Source organism: Lonchura striata, chromosome 1 (assembly GCF_050655825.1).
Source record: "Lonchura striata isolate lonStrDom1 chromosome 1, ASM5065582v1, whole genome shotgun sequence".
Taxonomy (NCBI): Eukaryota; Metazoa; Chordata; class Aves; order Passeriformes; family Estrildidae; genus Lonchura; species Lonchura striata.
Genome location: NC_140703.1, coordinates 30,379,283 through 30,399,148, shown reverse-complemented (window position 1 = coordinate 30,399,148; position 19,866 = coordinate 30,379,283). Strand labels below are relative to the sequence as shown.

The following is a 19,866-nucleotide window of genomic DNA, read 5'->3' as shown; positions in this document are numbered from 1 at the left end:
TCCGCACCACCGCCCTGTGTGAGCGACTTCGGCTAGCTTTGCTACCTTTTCTCGCGGGTGTGAGTGTGTGTGTGCAAATAAGGTTGTCAGGAAGGTAATGTGGCGGGTGGCATGGCTGATTGAACACCTCTGTTCCTCATGGAGCCAAGCGGTGCACGTTTTGGTGTTTTTTTTTGGGAGGGAGTGTGATGGTCAGCCCTGCTTTCCGGTGGTCTTGCCAGCCTCTGTCCTCCTTGGAGTTTCCTCCTCCTCTCGCCATTCGAGAGCTGCAGCCACGAGGATTCACCTGTCAGCAGAGACCTCAGCACAAGGCAGGGAGAAAATCTGCAAAAGAGGGAGGAAGAAGAGATATCTTATAAAAAAAAGCGGGCGGCAGGAGCAGCCGGGATTGGGTCCGGGGCGCTCGTGGGTGTGAAGCCGAGTGTCCCGGGCGGGCGCGCCCCCAGGCTGTGCCCGGCGGCTGCAGCGCACAGGAGCGTGGAGCACAGCAGCCCGCCCGTGTGCATCTGCGGGGTTCACGCAAGCAGCGAGAGCTGAAAGCGGCAGAAACCCCGCGAGCCCGCTGACAAGCAGGCAAAGCGGGTCTGTAGGCTGCAAACGAAGAGAGAGATCATCTAGCCCCCCGCTTATCGTTCCGGGTTGTTCTGAAGTTTTGGCGCGGTAAATACAAAATGCATGGCTTTTAATCCTGCCTGTGTTGTTCCAAGTCAGTAGCTGAGAAGGCAGAAGGGTCTCTAGCCGGGACTTTGGTCTTTGTTTGCGAGGGGAACCTGCTTTGTGTGAATTATTCATCATAATTGCCTATTTCCAAACAGCTCCGCGGGGAGGCTCCGAAATGCAGTCAGGTCCGACTGGTGCTTGGAGAAAAGTGACGCCCGGAGCTAGTGGAAGTTCAGGGACAATGTTAAGTTCCCGATTCTCCTCCCCACCGGGAACACTGGGGCCGCAATGGGGATGAATATGGGGAGAGGCCCGGGGACAAGGGGCATTTTGTTGCCTTAAGCCCAGGAAGCGTGCCGATGCGTTTCTGCTCTGCTTGGTCTCCTTCTGCTGCTCCGAAAACAGGAGAGACAAAAATAATATACGCGCCGAAACAAACAGGGGAGAAGTCTTGGTAAAATGGAGGGAAAGTAGTGACTGTTTTTTATAGTCCAAGTGTATAATCGGATTTTTTTTTCCTGTTCTGATAGAAAGCAGATAAATTTAGGAAGGGAGAGCTAAGAGAATAATTACAGGGTGAAGGTAGTTAAATTTTATTTCGAGTCCCAAAGGCAAAACCTGACATTTTATTGCAAACATCTGGAAGGCTTAAGAGACTGGCATGGTGTTTGTTTAAACACTAATAGAGATTTTTATTCTGTAAAACACAAACAAAGCCCATTTAAAAACACTTGAGACTGTAAATATTTTGCGGTGGTTCAATTCTCAAAGCCTGAGAAAACCGGGGGAAGGGGAGGGGGAACGAATCGACAGCATAATAGGGGTATAATTATGAATTAGTTAATATACGCAACAATACCGTTTGTGCAGACCATAAAAATAAATTGCAGGCGTATTTTTTTCCCCAGTCACAATAACTGACCCCGCGCAGCACGGGAACATCACCTCGCTCGTGTTTCCAAGCAGCGACTTGTGCTTGCTTTAAACTTGCCTCTTTCTAGAGAGCCAGCCTCGGAATCCTCCGACCCGCTAAAAGTGAATCGGCGCTGTGTTAAAGCCCAGTAAATCACTCGCTCACGTTATCAGACAGCCTGGTTTTAACGTTGTTTTCAATCACTAACTTTAAAAAAAAAGAGAAAGAACAATAAATCCACGGGCTAGATCTGGATGAGAGACCTTCGGAAAGGTTTTTCTTGCTGTGGAGAAGGGTTTGAAACTGGCCCAGCCCCTGTGAACAGCACATCTGGACAGCACTCCCGCCCAGCAGCCGGCTCCCCTTATTTCTCTTTTTTGCCCAAATATTTCCATATATAAACAAATATTTTTCAGGCTCGCTCTGCGACAACTGGAAAGCAGAAGTGAATGATTTCTTTATAAACCCCGAGGCCTGGCCCTGCGACCCTTGCTCCTGCCACTTTATTCCAGGGAGCAGTTTCCTGGATTTAATGGGAGCTACCCCTGCGAGTAAGAGTCTGGAATAAAGACCAGGCAAAGGGACGCATTCATCTCTGGCAGCCGGGGGTCGGAGTCGGATTTGAATCCAGATTAAGGCCAGGCCTCTGGTAGACTCGAGGTTTACGCGGCTCGCCGCGGGGAGAGGGGACCTTGGCCTCGGAGCCGCTGCGGCTGAGAGGAGCCCCGGGCTCCGGGTGCGGGCGGCGCAGCGCGGCCGCGGTTTGCTCAGTCAGCTCTTGGTGCAAAGGCAAAACCGAAATCCCATCCCCCGGCTCGGGGAGAGGGGGTTATCTCTGGGTGAGCGTTCTCAGCGCAGGGGGCAGCGAACCCTGCGAGGGGGCAGCGTTGGTTCTCTGTCCCCCCCCGCCCCCCTCATCCCTCCCCTTTCCCCCGGCACATCCAGTGGGGCCGCAAGGTCGCTGCAGGGTTTGCCCTCTCTCTCCGCTCGCACTGCGGAGCAGCAGTGCCTTTGTGTTCACCGCTTTCGCACCGCCCGGCGCGGACAGGCACAGGGAGGGCGAGCAGTCCTAAACCTCCCGGGCACCAGGATAGGGCCAGGGAGGAGGGAGAGTAGCAATTGCCGGAGCCGTGAATCCCCGCGGTTCCGGGAGCGGTGTCCGGGACCGCGGGGAACTGCTCTCCCGCCCCTGGCAAAAGGATCTGCTCCCTGGGGTTTGACAATTAGGGGCCGTGTTGGCTTGGAAAGTGCGCTGTGTCTTCTGTCGGTGCTGCAGAGGCTGTGCTCGGCTGCCAGAGCCGAGCGCGGAGTGCTCGGACACCTCAGCTCGCACAGGAGAGAGCCCCAAGGTGAGACCCGAAAGGGGTCGGGGCTGCTTTAAACCGACCACCAGTAAAACCACGCTTACTGCTCTGGAAAACGTATTTCTGAGTTCTTACATCAGTTCCCAAAATTCGCTTAAATCTCCCTGCCTTTCCAGCACCATTTCTTTTCACTAAAACGCTATTAAGAATCCACTATTTTATCGGGCTCTTTTGCTAAAATCTCCCTCCAGCTTCTTTGAAAGCCTTCCTCAGTGTCTGCATCCCAGACAAATGTTTCCGAGGCTTTAGAAAAGATGGAAAAGAATTGTTTTGGTGGTTTTTTTGGGGGGATTTTTTTTTTTCCCTTTTTGAGACATTCCTTCGCCTGGGAAAAGACACACAGCTGGGAGACCCGCTGGAAACACGTGTGCCCTCCTCCGAGTCCCCGCTCCCGCTGTCGGCTTCCTCCAAGCCCCTGCCTCGTCCCTTCTTGCTGCCACTCCTGCCCGGCACGGCTCCCCGCGGGGCCGGGGAGCGGGCAGTGCCAGGGTGGGGAATTCACCGCATCCATCCCGTGGGGCAGCGCCGCTGTGCCCGTCGCTGAGCCCGCCGAGAGTGACCTGTCAAGGAGGTGTGCTGGAGGGGAGGGGAAAGGAGCGACGGGGAGGGGGATGAGGGCTGTAGGGCGGGTGATGGAGACGTACAAAACCTGCTCCTCGGCCTAGATAACAGGGTTTAGCAGGGATTTCGGAAGAAGTGGCTCTTTCCCGTTTTTCATCTGGAATCCGTTTCCGTGCGTGGGAACGCCGGCGGGCCGTTGTCAGTCGGCGCTTTAGGCCGGGGAGAGCGGGCTGAAGGGCTCCGTCGTCCCGCGCTGACGTGGGCACCATGGATTCACTCTGGGAGCAAAAGGAAGTGTTTTTCCCCTCCACGCTCCCCTTTCACTTGTTTCCAGCCCCATAGGAAAAAAATCGTCTATGAAAAACCTGCCCTAAGCAGATCTGCACCTTCGGGGAGCAGCTGAGAAGCAACGGACAAAAAGAATCCCTTCCTGAAAATTTGTGTGTCTCTTTGCCCGCTTTTCCACTGCGGCTCTGTTCATGCTAATCCAGTCTCGTACTTTATAATTGTTTATATTTTATTTTGAACTTGTGAATTAACCCCCCACGCCTTTTCCCGCTGTATTTTCCATGTACAGTGTTTCGCTCAACTTCACATATTTTTCCGGGATCACACCAGCAAATAAATACACACGCTACTGTCACCTTCTCAAAAGCTGCCCTTGCTGCTTTTCACTGCGAGTCCCCCCCCCTCTCCGCGCCACGCGTGACCGAGGGGCGTGGGAGCAGCTGCGGACCCGCCTCAGCCGGGCGGATGTCAGGGCAGAGTGAACAAGAGAGCAGAAATAAAATGCTGAATATTATCCAGGCAAGCAGCCGGGATATGTACCTAGCGGCTTTGTTTTCGCTGTAGCTAGAGTGACAAAAAGAAGCGGGAAAGGGAAAAAAAATATATTTTTATATAGATAAAAATCCCTTCCCAAAGCGAAGGCGCTCCCCATGCCCCGGTGTGCCTGGGTCTCCCTGCCAGCCCACGCCGCCCGCTCAGCCCCGCGGCTCCACGGACACGCATCGTTTTGAAGTGAAATTTCAACCCCCTCGAGACGTTGCTTCTGCTTCTGACAAACACCGATTCCGCCGGCAAGGGCAAGTAATACATGGCATAAATGAAGTTTTCAAAACACCCCGTCATCCGGTACCGCTGGGTGATAAAGCACCTCTCGGGTGCTTTGCGTGGGGATTAGCCAGCGGCAGCCTTTGGGAAACCTGGGTGCGGCGGAGAGAAGTGCGGGAGTTGTTACCTCTCTGTGTTTAGAGTTATGGGTTTCCTACTGGCTCCCCGTTCTTCAAACAGTTAATTCTCCCGGCCGGTGTTCCAGGACTCAGATGGCCAAAATTCCTCTCCCTCAAGCCCGAGTCTCCCTCCCCTCCCTATTGGGTCGCAGCTTTTGGGTCTCTCCCGAGCTCTCCCTCCTATTGGCCGGGGACATTTTTTTTCCTTTTTTTTTTTTTTTTTTTTTTTTCCCTGACAGGCGCACGCAGCCTGCCTAACTCTTGGAGAAAAAAAAAAAAAAAAAAATCCCAGAAGTTTGGATCAATCAGAGAGAGACAGAAGGAAAGGGGAGAAGAAAAAAAAAAAAAAAAAAAAAAAAAAAAGGAAAAAAAAGAAATCCAGCCTGCAGCCCCTCTGAGCAAGTGCTGGGACCTGGGCTGAGCACACCCTCCTGGCTCTGCCTGCGGAGTATCTGCAGCCTCATGTAGTGCCTTCCGGAGACTGAGGGCTGGTTCTTCTGGGGGTGCAGCTGGGGAGGGGTGGGGGGGGAGAAAGAGGCAAGAGGCTCTGCCTCTGGTCCCCGAGCTGTGTGCTCCCAGCCACTGGTCGCTCCTCTGCCCAAGGGTCTGGGCTGGGGGATAAGATGAGTGAGAGGCGAAGATCTGCGGTGGCCCTCAGCTCCCGAGCGCACGCTTTCTCGGTAGAAGCCTTGATCGGGACAAATAAAAAGAGGAAACTGCGAGACTGGGAGGACAAGGGGCTGGATTTGTCCATGGAAAGCCTCAGCCCCAATGGCCAGCTGGGGGACAATGAAGACCCGACTCAGTGCCTGGACCTCAACCCTGGTTAGTGCGACTCCTTTCTCTTCGGGACCCCCCCATCCTGCCCCGCTCCCTCCCAGCTTCTCGCCCTGAGTCCTGTCGGGAGCTGCCCGCCGCGCAGCGCGTCCCGGAAAACATCCGAGACTGGGAATACTGAAAAAAGGAAGCGGGAATTTTGCAGAGATTTCCCTTTTTTTTTTCTTTTTTTGCTATTGTTGTTTTTATGGGATTTTTTTTTGTTGTTGTTTGTTTGTTTGTTTTCTTTTCAGTTTTCGGGGACTTTCTCTTACTCGCTGTGTCTCTTTCTTCCCCCCCCCCCCCCCCCCCAGCTCCATGATCTCCCGCGAGGAACGCCGTGTCCCCTCTGCTTCCATTTTAACCCTCTCTCCTTCCACTCCCTCCGTGCCTGTCGATCGCGATAGTCCTTCTCGGGTGTCCGGGGACACACGTTTTGTTTTGCCTCAGTTTCCCGAGCCCCGGTCATGGAGTTACCGAGTGGGTCTGGGGCAAAGGAGTGGGGTGCGAGTTGCACCCCTTTCCTCTTTTCCGAGTCACCGGCCACCCCTCGTGTACTCCCCGCGGAGGCAGTGCCGCCCTAAGCGGAGGTTTCGGTGTAGGAGGAGGATGTGGGCATCTGGGATCAGCGCTGTACCGGGGCGAGGGTCACCGGCTCTTCGGAGCAAAGGAGACCCGCTGTGCACTCCCGCAGCTCGGGATCCTTCTCCCGGGACCGGACCCGCTGGGCTCCGGCCGGCGCGGCCTCGCTCCGCTCCCGGGACGGAGCGCACAAGCCGCGGCGGAAGCGCGGGGGGATGCGGAGGGGGGACCTCTCCGGAGGGAAAACGCTCCCGGCAGGGAAAAGGATCTCAGCGGGTAAGGGGCACTGTGAGGAGTGCGGCCCCGCTCCCGAGCCTGGCTCCTCCCGGGAGCCGCGGAGTGTGGAGCAGCGCCGGGACCGCGGCCCCAAGGCCGGCGGGACGGGGTTAGGGGAGAGGAAGCACAGCACTTCCCTCTTGGTGTCCGTACTCTTAACTTTAAACTCTCGTTTGTTTATTTTTATTTAAAAGGGATCCGGTAGCTCGCAGCTCTCATTTGGCCCAAGCCAAATCCTCGGTCTCCTCTTCTCCCCCCGGCCGTTCCTCTCCGGCCTAAAACGACGGCTCCGCAAACGCAGCCGCGGATCCGCGACCATCCCGAGGGTGAAAACGCGCTGGGCCTCGCCCCCCGAGCTGTCCCCGCGCCCTTCTCGCCTCCCCACGGGCCGTTCCCCAGGGCCTTAACAAGGGACAGAGGGAGCGGCCCCGCTCTCACAGCTATAGTGTGGGGAGAAAGCGAATTTTAGGTGATTTCTCTTTGTTTTAGTGTTCGGATGGGGCAAAAAGGTCCAACGATTTCTTTGAGCAGCCCCTAAGAAAAAGGGCAGAAATATCCTCCACTCCTGTCAAGTCCATTCCTTTGCACTTGAAACACCTTCTAAATTTCGTTTTTATTTATTTTGCGTGACGTTCCCTGATCTAGAAATTAACATAAGCTGTCCAAAAGTGAGAGTAAAAAACACCCAAACCAACAAAACAAAACAAAAACAAAAGGAGGGGGAAAAAAAGAGAAAGAATTTTAGATAGAGGTATCAAAAATATTTGCTGTTAAAAAAACCCCAAAACTGAAGTGTTTTTGAAGGGAGCTAAAGACCATGATGTCCTAGCCCCTCTACGCCCTCAAGGAACCGCATTTCAATTTGCTTTTAGCAGCCAGCAGCCTTTCCCGGTGCGGAGCCTGAGAAGTAGGTAAAATCTGCTGCCAGGGTCGTCTCTCAGCGGAGGGACGGGCATAAAGGAAAGGGGACAGCAGCGATCAACCAGTCAAAAAATAGCCTACGGTTTCAGAGGCTTCCCTGTTCAAAAAAATAAATACCCACTCACAGACAAAAATCCACTTTCTAACAACAGAAAATTGTCTGTGCATCAGTCTATTTTTTATGTTTGGACTTTTTTTTTTTTTTTTAAAGAACAGTTTTTTTATAAATTTTTATCCGGAATGGGATATCTTTTTATATGGTCTAAAAGTTTAATGTGCCTATTTCTCCGTGAATTCGAATTGGAAAATTGGAAAACTCTCCATGCACCAAATTGGAGAGCGGGAGAGAATGGCTGCTAGTGCCTGAAACCTCAGAAAGTAAACGTGGTGTTTTTCATAAAGCAAAGGAAATCAAGAACAGTTTGAGAAATCATTTTTAGGAGGTTGATAGACTTTAAATAAAGTCTGCGACTGTAATTTGCACAGTCACTTCATTAAACCTAATTCCTCCGCGGTGTACTTTTGCTGCTGGGTGAAAATTGATTAGCGGCTCTATAATGACCACCAAATTCCATCTTTACAAGACCTAATTAAGAACAAACTTTACACCTAACGTATTTTAAACTTGCCAAATCTCCAGCGATATAGAAAAAAAAAATAGAAAAGGGAATTTTTATAGCGTCCCAAAGGTTCAACACTCAAAGCCGCTGCCCCCGAGTAGCGACGGGCTGTTTCTTCTGCTGGCGGTATTGCTGCTACGGGGGTGCTTGCGGAGAGGCCGCAAGTCGTGCAGTCGCGCTGGGAAATTATGTCCTGATTTTCGTGGGATAAGCTAAATCGGTCTAGCCCCATTTATCGATCTTTTCGCCTAAATTGCCTTCCATTTCAGCGCGGGAGGGTCTGAAAACTATTCAATGCGGGGAGCTAAATGCGGCCACGAGTAGAGCAAGGCTCCGCTCTCCTGTGCCCAGATATTTTGAGTGCAGGCGGGTATGAGGATTTCTCTCCCAAGCTCGGGACACGTCCTCCGGCAGGGCTGAGGGGAGGAGGCGGCGGAGCGGCCCCGCTTCAGTCCCCGCGTCGGTGCGGATCTGTGCTGGACGTGTAGAAACCACAGCTTCGGGAGCGCCTTGGAGGCAGTGCTACTTGTTTCCCCGTTTTGGCGGAATCCCTGACCCCTTCCGTGCCATTTTACAGCCGTGCCGGAACTCTTCGGTGACGATATTGGCGAGACCGAGTCTCCCCTAGAGACCTGCCCTCCCTCCGGGGCCGCATCTTCCTGGGAGAAGAGAGGTGGCAGGCTGGGAGGTGCCGGGTCGGGCTGTGGCGTGGGCAAAGGTGAGAAAAGCAAGCGGATGAATCCCCCAGGTTTGTAAGAAACATCTCCCGAGCATCCTAGCTATTTATATCTTAGACATGAATTTTGTCGCCAGAGTTAATGTGCTTTTTTTTACGAGACTCATTTAAAAGGGGGATAAACCTGGATTTTAATCATGTGCGGGTTCAAACACGAAGTTGTGAAAAGGAATTCGGGATTACAGCGGCTTTCTCACCTTCTCTTTCCCGCCCCGTGCACTCGGGCGCGCCACGCGTGGGGCCGCGGCCGGGCCGGGGGAGGCAGAGCTCGCCCAGGGGCTCCGGGGAGCCTCCCCCGCTGCTCCGCCGCCCGCGGCCGCGCTCCCGCATCCTCCCCCGGCACTCAGCTCTCGCCGCCGACAGGCCAAAGGAGGAGGAGGAGGAGGGTGGCGGGACGGCCCTCCGTCCCTTGGCAGGTTCGGTTTCAGAGGGCAGCAAAACAATGGGCTCGGATGTCTTCTGGGTATTTATAGATTTAACCTGAGCAGGGGAAAGGTCACGGGGGCCCCAGGCGTTGCCTCCCTTGATGAATATATTGTTTACCGTCCTTCACGGCGGTGGCATTCGTCGGCTCGTCCCTTCGCCACCCCAAGGGCGCAGGGACAGACCGAGGCAGAGCCGAGCGCGCTCCTTTCCTTGCCGAAAGTTTAAGACTTTTAAACATTTTTTGGAGAGTGTGGGTGGGAGCGTGTTTCCGTGGACGCGTTTGCCTTCGCAAAAATACGGCTGCTCCTTCAGGCGGTCAGAGTCTCTTCACGGCGAGACGAGCACAAGCGCTTCAAAGGCAGAACAAAGCGGCGCGGCACTAAATACATAGACTTTTTCGCCTTTGGGACCGTCCTTTGCCTGGCGAAGAAACACACAAACCATTTTGTAAACGAATTTTACTGCCAGTGCAGTCTCTGTATCACACGTCCATCCCATCGGTTATTTTTGGTTGCATGTATTAAAAGTGCACCTACCGGTTAAAAAACCCCAAAACTCCCCGAAAACAAACAAACAACCTTCAAATCACAAATTAAACAACAGAAAGCAGGGCATTTTTGAAAGTTTAATTATTCGTTCCTGTGTTTATCTGAATCTACACTGGCGAAGTACTGAGAGCGAAAAAACACGGCGCACATTTTAAGACCCGCTATGTGTTTATTACATGTGCTTATCTTTAAGATTAAGATCCGGGAGTTGGACAAAGCCTTCAGTGGCTGACAAGAGTAAAACCTTCAGCTCTTTGAGCGCGGTGTGTCGCTCTCCTGTGTCTCCAGGGAGGTTGCATCGATGTCCATCCCAATCCCGCTCCGCCGCGGGGCTCCCGCTCCTCCTTGCCCACGGGCAAACCCCCTCGGCCGGCGGGGGTGCGGGAGCCTCCCGGCCCGCCCACCCTCCGGAGAGATAAAGAGATTTTAAGAGCAGGAGAAAATGCGTTTGACCCTTCTACTTCCTAATTATTTTATTTTATTTTATTTTATTTTATTTTATTTTATTTTATTTTATTTTATTTTATTTATACCCTTGCTTCTGAATGCTTATATTGATGAAGTCCGTTCTTCGAGCAGTGGCTGTAAAACCCGTGAAGAGGGAGTGACTTAATTCGGTTTCTCACTTCAGCTTTTGTTTGAGTCTCGGTGGATGTGGCTAGGATTTCAAGAGCTAGCAGAGCAATTTTTCTCGTCTCTTTCCCTAGGTAGAGCACATTGGTGTTCATCGTCCTTTGCATGTTCCTCGAGGCTTGTAGACGAGCCATGCTCTGTGACAACGAGATGTTAGACAAGAGAGTGCCAGCTTTGCCTTTGCCTTGGGACTGGGTATTATTCATGAGAAGTCTTTCTAACGAATTTGTGTGTGACTGGGATTGTATTAATTCATTCCACCTGTTGGATCATCAGTTTGCCTCTTAAAGAGGAGATGCAGAGCTCAGATCCGCTGCTCCCTTGTGTACACGATGGAAGAAAATGCGAAAATCTTCCCCTCCTAATACCTCTGTTCCCCCATAGCCCAGCAGCAGAGCTAATACTCTCGAATTTCCCAGAGGAGACAATTGCAGGAGGCAGATGGAGTTGTCCAGATGAGAGCCAGGAGAGCCGAGCCCTGTGGGGGCTCGGGGAAGGGTTGTCTTAGTCAAGTTCACACACCTCTGACCTTGGAGCCTGAGGAGACAGAGAGCGAGAAGGATTTGTTCCTGTGGTAATATGCGCCTTACGGAATTGGGGAACGCCTGCTGCTGGGTTTGTGAAACTCCTCCTGCAGAGAGGTGAATTACTCACACTGTATTAAGTAAGAAGGCAGGTAATAGAATAATAGCCGCAAACGTTGGGAAAAGGGCAGCGCGTCAAGCAATTTCTTCCTTTTTAAAATATGCGGTTTAAAGCTACAGCATTTTTTACACAGGTTTATTCCATCTGCTGGTAAGGGTGAAAGTTGGTGTTTCAAAAAATGTTTCTTGTCTCCGACAAGAACTTTGGGAGAATCCAAAAAGCTTCTGTTACAAGCAAAAGTCAAGTAATTCCTTGCGAACCATCAATCACTTCCCCCTCCTCCCATTTGGGACTGAGCGCTTATATCAAATATCAGCCCAGCTAGCCTCTCCTCAGGCAGAAGTGTCCTGCTTTATCCGTATCTATCTTTAAGGAAAACTGATGTTTTTCTCAGATGGAAAAGCTGAAAGATGCCTTCCAAGAGCACTGTATTCAGGAAAGAGCATTTACATTGTTTTACAACACAGTAGGTGCCATTTGAGTCACTTCTATTCACACAGATCACCGTTCCTTTTGTAATCCGTTGGGTTCCTGAATGAATCTTTGCTTGCAGTCTTAGATCTTCAAAGACCAAAATTTCTTTCTTTCTTTTTTTTTTTTTTTTTATAACGTTTATTTTTCCTGCCTTCTGATCTGGCTTAATAAGGTTACAATAGTTTAAATAATGCTCTAAAACCAGTCTGAGAGTATTGAAAAAATTATTGAATATATTGAGACACAATCAGATGGCATTTACATTGTCTTTTTTGTAAAATTAATATAATCTGTTCAGGTGTGATTTAAATCACCCCAAGTGTACATATTGAGATCTGTAGTTTACACCGGTGACATAAAATCAAATTCAGTGAAACAAACTTAAGTTTTTTAAACCTGACAACATTTCAGAGATTGACAGAGTTTCCCAGAGAGGCTGAGTGTGCTAGTGCCCGTTGATGGAGTTCAGAATTCTGTGCTAACTCTTAGTTCTCTGACATCCTCTTAAATAGTGCAATTACTTGGCTGTAATGGGGTTGGATCTTCTGTTTATATCCTGACAGAAAAGGCATCGTGGGTATAAGACACATGTGGACAGTGTCTGCCAGCCTGGGAGCTGTGTGGCTCCTTTGGGAAGAGCAGCAGTGGGCACCTGGGTGTAGGGAAAATGCAGCAAGTGGGGTCTTCCCAGTTCTCCAGTTCCTAATCCCGTCCAGAGCAGCTCTGCATAGCAGCACATTGAAAGATTTTGCTTCTATGGCTTTTTATTTGAGCTACAGTTTCTTCAGATATAGAGTACCTTGCAGCAATGCTGAGACATTTTTTTTTTCCAGAGGGAAAAAAACCCCAAAGGTGTAGCTTTCTGTTGCTTATGTACAGTATTGTTGAAAATAGGTTATGTTTGCAACCTTTACACCTGCAAAACATTTGCTGTCTCAAAATACAACCCCATTGCACTTCCTGTGTTAAAAGCTGTAGTGTGTTCTGGTGAGAAGTGCTAGGGCGAGATAACATAGTGGTATGGTAAAGTTAAATTGAAATATCTTTGAAAACACATTGAGAATTTTTGAAACTGAGAAGAAATATGTGCCAATTGAAATTCTAGTAGCAATTTTTATCCTGGGGGCATTTTTTAATTGCATATTCTTCAAGGTCAGAAAACAATGAATCAGTAAATCAATCCCAAAAGTGATAAAAGCACTCATTACAATAATATTTACAATAATATTTTCATATACCCTTTGCTGAATTGAGCTATTGATCTGAGAGTATTGTGGAGATGGTGAAAGGATAGTCTGAGTCAGACCCCTGTGACAGTGGGCTGTCCACTGTTTGCTGTGTGTTTGCAAATGCAGCCTTGCAGCTGTTAGAGGGGAGGATTCACCTAGCCACTGGCTTGGGCCAGCACATATTGATTCACAGCAAAGGAGGAAGTCTGAGGAGGATTTTCATTTTGGGACTCAGCAGAAAAAAAAAAAAAAAGTGAAGATGGTGATGATTCACTTAGATTTAGCTTAGTAAAGGCTTTTAAAACAATTTTTATTTTATGGAGAATCAGGAAAACTTAGGGTTTGCCCAGTCTTTAAGTATTATTTTTTTTACCATCAAACTACCTAATGTTTTTAAGTTGTGCAACCATATTAGAAATAGATCCCAAGCCTCCTTGTTTTGAATAATTAAAAAGTAGTTTTAAAATAGATCATAGAACTAATTAGCAAATAAAGAATAAGGTATTTTTATTTATATAATACTCAAATCAAGCATTTGACACTCAGAACTGCATCCCATTTTTTCTTTTTCTAGAAGGCAAAGCTCTTTGACAAATTCTGCAGGATTTAATTAAATTTTCATTTCTTCTAAGCTGAATTTTCTTAATTAATTATATATATAAAATTAAAAAAGAAATCCAGCTAAACTCTTGCATTATAGAACTCGGTCCCTGTCAGAGTGGATGGCTTCACTTCACTGCCACTGCACCTGTTCATTCTTCTTGAGGCTTTTGCTTTTTGGGAAAGAAATCTTCCAGTATTGTTAAATGGACATTTCCAACTATGTCCACATGTGTAGCTCTTGGAAAGGAACTTAGGAGGACATTATTGCAAACCACCTTTGAAATAACCAATTTAGAGTTTCTAAAGAGCACTTAACCAACTGGTTAAAAGCTGACACAAATCATATTAACAATCAGCACATTTACATGAATGCAGCCACAGCAAAAATTGTTTTAAAATCAGTGGGCCAGGGCAGACAGAATAGTTATGAATGACTTACAGTTCTTTGACCTCACTCAGGGGCTGGATGCACTCTTGGCTAACACTGACATTTTTCCATGACCAATGAATTAACAAACCCTAGCTTCAGCTTTTAGGAGCTTCAGGAAATAGAGAACTCCCTGGTCAGAAATCTCCCCTCAAACCAAGGAGAAAACTGAAGACATTGAAGTGCCTTTGCTTTTAGTAAGAGTGAAGAATCGTGTATCATAGACTTCTTAAGAAGCTGCACTAGTAATAGCAATATCCCTAAGTAAGATGTCAGAAGTGCTGCTTTCTTATGATACCAGCATCACTGTGGATGCCTATGCAGAGAAAATATGAGGGCATTTAGAAATGTATGGTGTATATGATATGTAGGTTAGGGAGGCTTTAAAAATAGGTTCTCAGTTTACCCCTGAAATGCCTGTAGATCAGTTCTGTAAGTCTGAGTTTAGTGAAGAAGAAGGAGGTTTGGGAATAGATGGAGATTCACAGATTTTTTAATTTTCACCTAATCGCCACACTAGATTTTCCTCAATCCTCTTCTAAGGAGCCTATTGAAAAGTCAATTATTAAATGTTCATAGGTGCTATTGTAAACATGTTTAATGACTTTTACAAGAATCACTTTCTTTGGTGAAGAAATTATTCCAGTTCTGCCCTGTCAGCACCCTCTTTCAGCTTTGCACTTTGCACAGAAAAATGCAAATGAATTTTAATTGTGCTTTAAGCAGCCTTTCTCACCAGGGTGAAAAAATAGTGGAAGAAGACATGTTGAGTATTCCCCTATACCCTCAAAGACTTAGTGGAAACATTCCCACTGGCTTTTTTAAAAGCCAGCATCAGCCTTCAGGTTGTGCTGGACTCTGCTACTGCCTAAACTTGTAATTAAATACCATGCAAGAAGTGGGACTGGCAATATGAAATATTTAGCTGATGTACCCTAGCGTGAAGGCTGTGTGGAAGCACTGCTAAAGGAAGGCCTGATTCTTTGACATGCCAAATATCTCCACTTCAAAGGATTATATGGTGCTGATTTTCAAGGGTGCAACTTCTGTGACCTTATTTTCAGTGGTGTTAAGAATGTGTAATTGCCATGGAGATCTTAACCTCTCCCTTGACTTCTGCTCTGAGACACCCTAAACAGGCTGTGATAGCCAAAAATTAGGCCCCTCCTCAGTGCAGCTGTTGGGATTGGAATAATTTTGGGAGATTCCTTTTTCTTCTGCTTCAATACCATGTCAGTCAGTCTGTAGGAGTTAAATAGTCGTGACAGTGAGGTTAATACCTGGGTGATCATTTTATGCTGTAGCTGGATCATGTTTGCTCTTCAGATTTAGTGCAAATGCCTGATAGCATAAGAACAATCAGGCTGGATCAGCTGCAGGTTTCTGGATTGTGCCTGTCTTTGCAATTTCTAAGTGCTCCTGCCATTTAGTTGTGTAATGCAATAATACTGTGCTCCATACAAGGCAACGAGGCTGTTATTTTTACACTGAGGAGTTATTTTTTTGCTTCATAAAGCTTAATCTTTTTATGCCAGAAGATTGTAGCAAACTATGAAAATACAGAATTCAGCCCTTGGCTGTAGTACTTAATGGTTTTTATTTTGCTCTGGAATTTAAAAGATAAATAGAAGATTTATTATTGTAGGATTTAGGGGTTTCCTGTGCCAAGCTCTTTGGAGCAAATAAAAAAAACCTCTTCATTTACCATCAAACAAGCATAGCAAAGTCTCCATGTGCCTTGTAGCAAAGCAGTCACATTATTCACTCCAAGGCTTGGAGTGTTACCACATAAACTGTAATATCACAGGTCCTGCAAGAGCAAGCCCACACTGCCTCATTAGAGACTCCTTGGATTATTCTGTACAGTGCAATTCTGTTTACTCCAGCACTCAGGAAATTGTGCTCGAGCTGGGGAAAGGGAGGGCAGCTGTGGAAGTGCCTAGCAGTATGCTGTTATAGAAATGGACAATAATTAATAGCTTTTGTGAAAATATAGCTGTACAATGCAACTTCAGGACAAAAAAAAAAAAAAAAGCCAGCTCCGTCTGCTTCTCAGAATGAAAGATTCAATAGTGAATTTGCTGGTTATTAAGAGTGTTTCAAGAGTGTTTGCTCAAGTTACATTAAGGTGCTGAGCATCATTTATCCAGGGTAATGCTGGAATAATTGATTTAGAAAAAAATGAAAGGAGGTTGGATTGAGTACATACAGGGCACATGAGAAAGTAATCCAGTATGGTTACAGCCTTCACAGAAAAGCAGTTCAGCCCTAAAAGGGGATGGAAAATGTCTAGGGCATTTTTCACCTCTGTTCTGCTGCAGTGCCAGATGCCCTGCTCCTGGCTGTGCTCTCAGTCACCTGCAGGACTGGAATGTCCATGGGCATCTGTAGGTGCTGACTTGTCCTTGGGCTGAAAAATGATAGAAAAATAGCAAATCAAGAATAATAGTGCTGTAGCTTGGCTGGATGAGGACTGGGTGTCCTGAATCCTTCTGAGGGGCTCACTTGGCTGGGACAAGGGATGCAATGCACCAGGGAATGAAGCAAGTCACTGCTGTGTTCATTTTGAGTCATGGGTGTACATTATCCTCCTGGGAATGAAATGATGGTGAAATCAGGAAGAGATGAGTTAACAGTGGCAAAGGAGTAGAAAACCAGAAAACTGATAGAAAACCAGAGAGAGGGATCACTATTGGAAAGGAAGAGGAGAATGGGGTGGGAAAGGGAGCAGTTCAGGGCTTAATTTCCTACCCACCAGCTGCTCTCAGCATGAGAAGAAATTAGAAACTATTTTCAGATTTTCTCCCTGCATCTGGGTACCTTCCTGTGTTGTTTTTATTTTTTTTCCAGAATAATGAGTACCATGGTTCCTATACATGACATATACTATTCAAAATGGTTTCTGAAGACAACTTAGGATATTATATGAGTACATGTAATAATTTGGTATACTTCAGATATGTAAGAGAGAGGAAAGGGAAGACCTCTCAATTAAGTAGAAACTTTCATGAAAAAGAGCAGGGTTTCTTCCTGTGGTTTTTGTTCCTCCATGGTTTGAAACAAAAATTTAGTTATTTCAGGAAAAATTAAAAAGACTTTTCTAAAGGAAATACTTTCTCTTATAGTTAGCTCCACAGGATTTTTTTTGAATAATATTTAAAATCCTCTTTGCAACTTTGGCTACTTTGTCCAGGTCTTTGGTCTTTCTATAGTCAGTAGATGTTAGGCATGGAGTTCAGTCTATTTTACTGTGCTGTTGCATTGGCTGAACATTGTGGATTTTTATTGAATATCAACATCATATATTTCAGTGCTTTATAGTATTAATATTTAAATTATCAGTATACAGAGTTTTTTAATGTGCCATAGAGACTATGTTAGACATTATTGCAGTGAATGTAGTTACTTATTCCATAGGTATACCTAGAGGCAATTTCTAATTGCTAATTAAATTACACATAGCACATTTCTGATTATTAAGGCAATAATTAAACTCAATTTATAATAATCAAGTACTTCAGATAATTTAGTCTTCTCCCTCTACTCAAAATTTGTACTTGTTATATTGTTTACTTGTGTGCTTTCCTAGGGCCATGGCTGGAAGGAAGAGGGACCAGCTTTTCTGCACAGCAAGAGAAGTTTTTTGAAATGCCATTCTGGCTAGGACCCCTGAACTTAAATGAAGAATTATGAATAGTAGCAAAGGTTTCCTGTTGCAATTATTCACAGCTGAATGAGAATATGTGTTTGTGAACTGACCCTCAATCATTTTATTTGTGAATATTCAAAGAATTACTGAGTATTCATGAGGATGCCTGACAGTCATGAATTAAAATATAAATAATTACATCTCAGACAGTTGCTATTTGCTGTACCATTTGCAATGATGTTTGCTGTGCAGACAAATGGGAAGAAAAAGCTTATTATTATGGTCATCTAATGAAGTGTATAATATTTATTTTGCATTTTTTTCCTGAAAAATAAGCATTTCTTTTTCAGTCTGCTCCCCACCACCCCGCCCCATTTCTGCTTCCTTTTTTTCTCTATTCCACACTCACAGCTGTATTATTTTTGACCTGTCTGAGTCGTGACTTTTCTCCCGTAAGTCAAGGTGTTTGTCCTGCTCTGCTCCTAAAGCAGGAGGTGATTCACTGGTAGCACTTGGCTTGTTGCACGTGCTTTGACTGGTGACTCCTGTGCTGTCCTTTGCTCACATTTAACAGCACAGCAGAGCATCCATTCACATCCAGGGCCTCAGGACACTGCAGTTGTACCAAGAGCAATATTTTGGAGGTGTTGCTGGTCACTCACCCTCCTTTCATGAGACACCAACTCTTTACGCTGAACTTTTTCCTATGTACACACTAAGATGTGATCTTTGTTGCATGTGCCAGAATTGCCTCTTTGAGCACTCCTAACTATACCCTGATATCACTGTCATAAGGAGTCTTCAGCCAAGATTTGTCAATATTTTACTTGGGGTCTGAGTTTGATATAATTTAATAATAAATCTGAAAGAACTGTCAATGATATTTTAGTAGGAAATCAAATCTCAGTACAGTCGAAACCCTAAATGAAGAATGAAGAAATAATAAAAGTAGAGTTTTGTGAAATAGAGCAGAGGTCATGAGATTTTTGGGTTTTTTCAGTGCATAATGAATTACAGGCAAGATATCCATTTATAAAGGGAGATTTTGTGGAAAAAAACCTCAGAAATTCCTGAACTATATTTCTTCTTTGTCTAAGATATTGTGAAAAACTCCCATTACTCTTACATATCTTGACAAGAAACAAGGGAATAGAAAACAGTAATTCCTCATTTGTGAGGGCAGAGGAATCTGAAGTTGGAGGCCTAGTTTACAGAGTTTGTAGAGCAATTAAGCATATCAGGATTCCCAGTTCAAATTGTTGGCTCAAAATGCATCCTGATTTAATAAGGAAAGAACGGGAGTAAGTCAGTGATTGAGTTCCTTGAAAAAGGGATTTGCCAAACTGGAGATCTAACATTATCCTTTTCTTCAATTACTTTTTGACTACCCTGAAACAGATAAAAAAGGTGGTTTTTTTTTTGGTTTCTTTTTTGTTTTTTTTTAATGAGGACATGTCTTTCAAAATTTATTATAAAATATTTGTTTGTTTGCTTTTCTTCAGAAGAGTCTTTAGATGCTTATTTGAGGCCAAATTCAGCAAGCAACTGAGACCTCTAGCTCATCCATTCTCTGCATTTCAACAAAAGCACAAGAGTGATGATGACTTACGCTTTGATATTCCCCATTTTAGTGAATGTAGTTCTCTCTCTCTTTTTTTGCTTTTGTTCTAGGATCTTTTTTAAGAACTGAGGTTTTTTTTTCAGTGAAGTCATTCCTGCTACTCTTACCAGCACAGAAAAAGTGACTGTTTCATATTGGACAGAGTTTGAATCCCATTTTAATTGCTATATACTTTCTTCACATCATGTGCATGTATAAGTCTCTCCCTCTCCAGACAGATCTACAATATGTACACATATATATAATATATAATTTAAAGTATTGCTTGAAATATATAATATATATTCCTTATAATACTAGTATTTTTGGTATGGTTTTTGTGTAAGAATGTAGTATAATCTTTTTCTAGGGACATTAAAACACTCTATTTAAACATTTACCATATCTTAGGTATTTTAGAAATACCATTCTTCTCCATTCCAATTTTGCACTTATATTTTTTTATGTCAACAAGTGTTAGATACTAGTGTTACATTTGATGGCTCAAAATAAGAGAATTGTGCTTTGCAAGACAGGCTTTATGCATTTTCTAGTGACAGCTACATTAATTTTACAATGGAATTTTCAAGCTGTTTTTGCAGCAAATAAAAGCCTTGCTTTTTAATGGGAGAATCATTGTTTTATGTATAGATTTGTCCAATTAAGTTTGCAGCAAGTAGAAAATGTTCAGGACTTGAAGGCAGCACTGCCTTCTATCTTCTGTGAGAGTCACTCAACAAGAGCATTACCCTTTTTCCAGCAAATGTATTTGTGGCAACACAGGTTTCCCTCCAGGCAAATGTGGATGTGAAATCTTCTTTTAAGGGGCAATTCAAAAAATTTGCAGTGTTAAAGAGAAGTGCATAAAACTCTTTTAATGAAAGACAGATTGCAAGCGTTTGCCTAAGATTATCACTCTGCTAAACTGAAGCAGAGTAGCCGAAATTCCTG

At 45.8% G+C, this 19,866-nt stretch overlaps 1 protein-coding gene across 3 annotated transcripts in view; it reads left to right on the top strand.

The window, feature by feature from the left end:
• The first annotated feature begins 469 nt into the window (after positions 1-469).
• The window catches only part of TBX15 (T-box transcription factor 15), a 93,474-nt gene continuing 74,077 nt past the window's right edge, over positions 470-19,866 (top strand). Inside the window, exon 1 of one of the 3 annotated variants that reach the window (XM_085572693.1) lies at positions 470-660. Coding sequence is in view for 1 of the 3 variants with exons in the window: in XM_021548885.4 (XP_021404560.2) it covers positions 5,354-5,555 (202 nt within the window). In the remaining 2 variants the exon portion in view is untranslated. Of the gene's footprint in view, positions 661-4,261; positions 4,584-5,126; positions 5,556-19,866 lie in introns of those variants that run through there. The other 2 variants (XM_085572696.1, XM_021548885.4) reach the window with 2 other exon arrangements.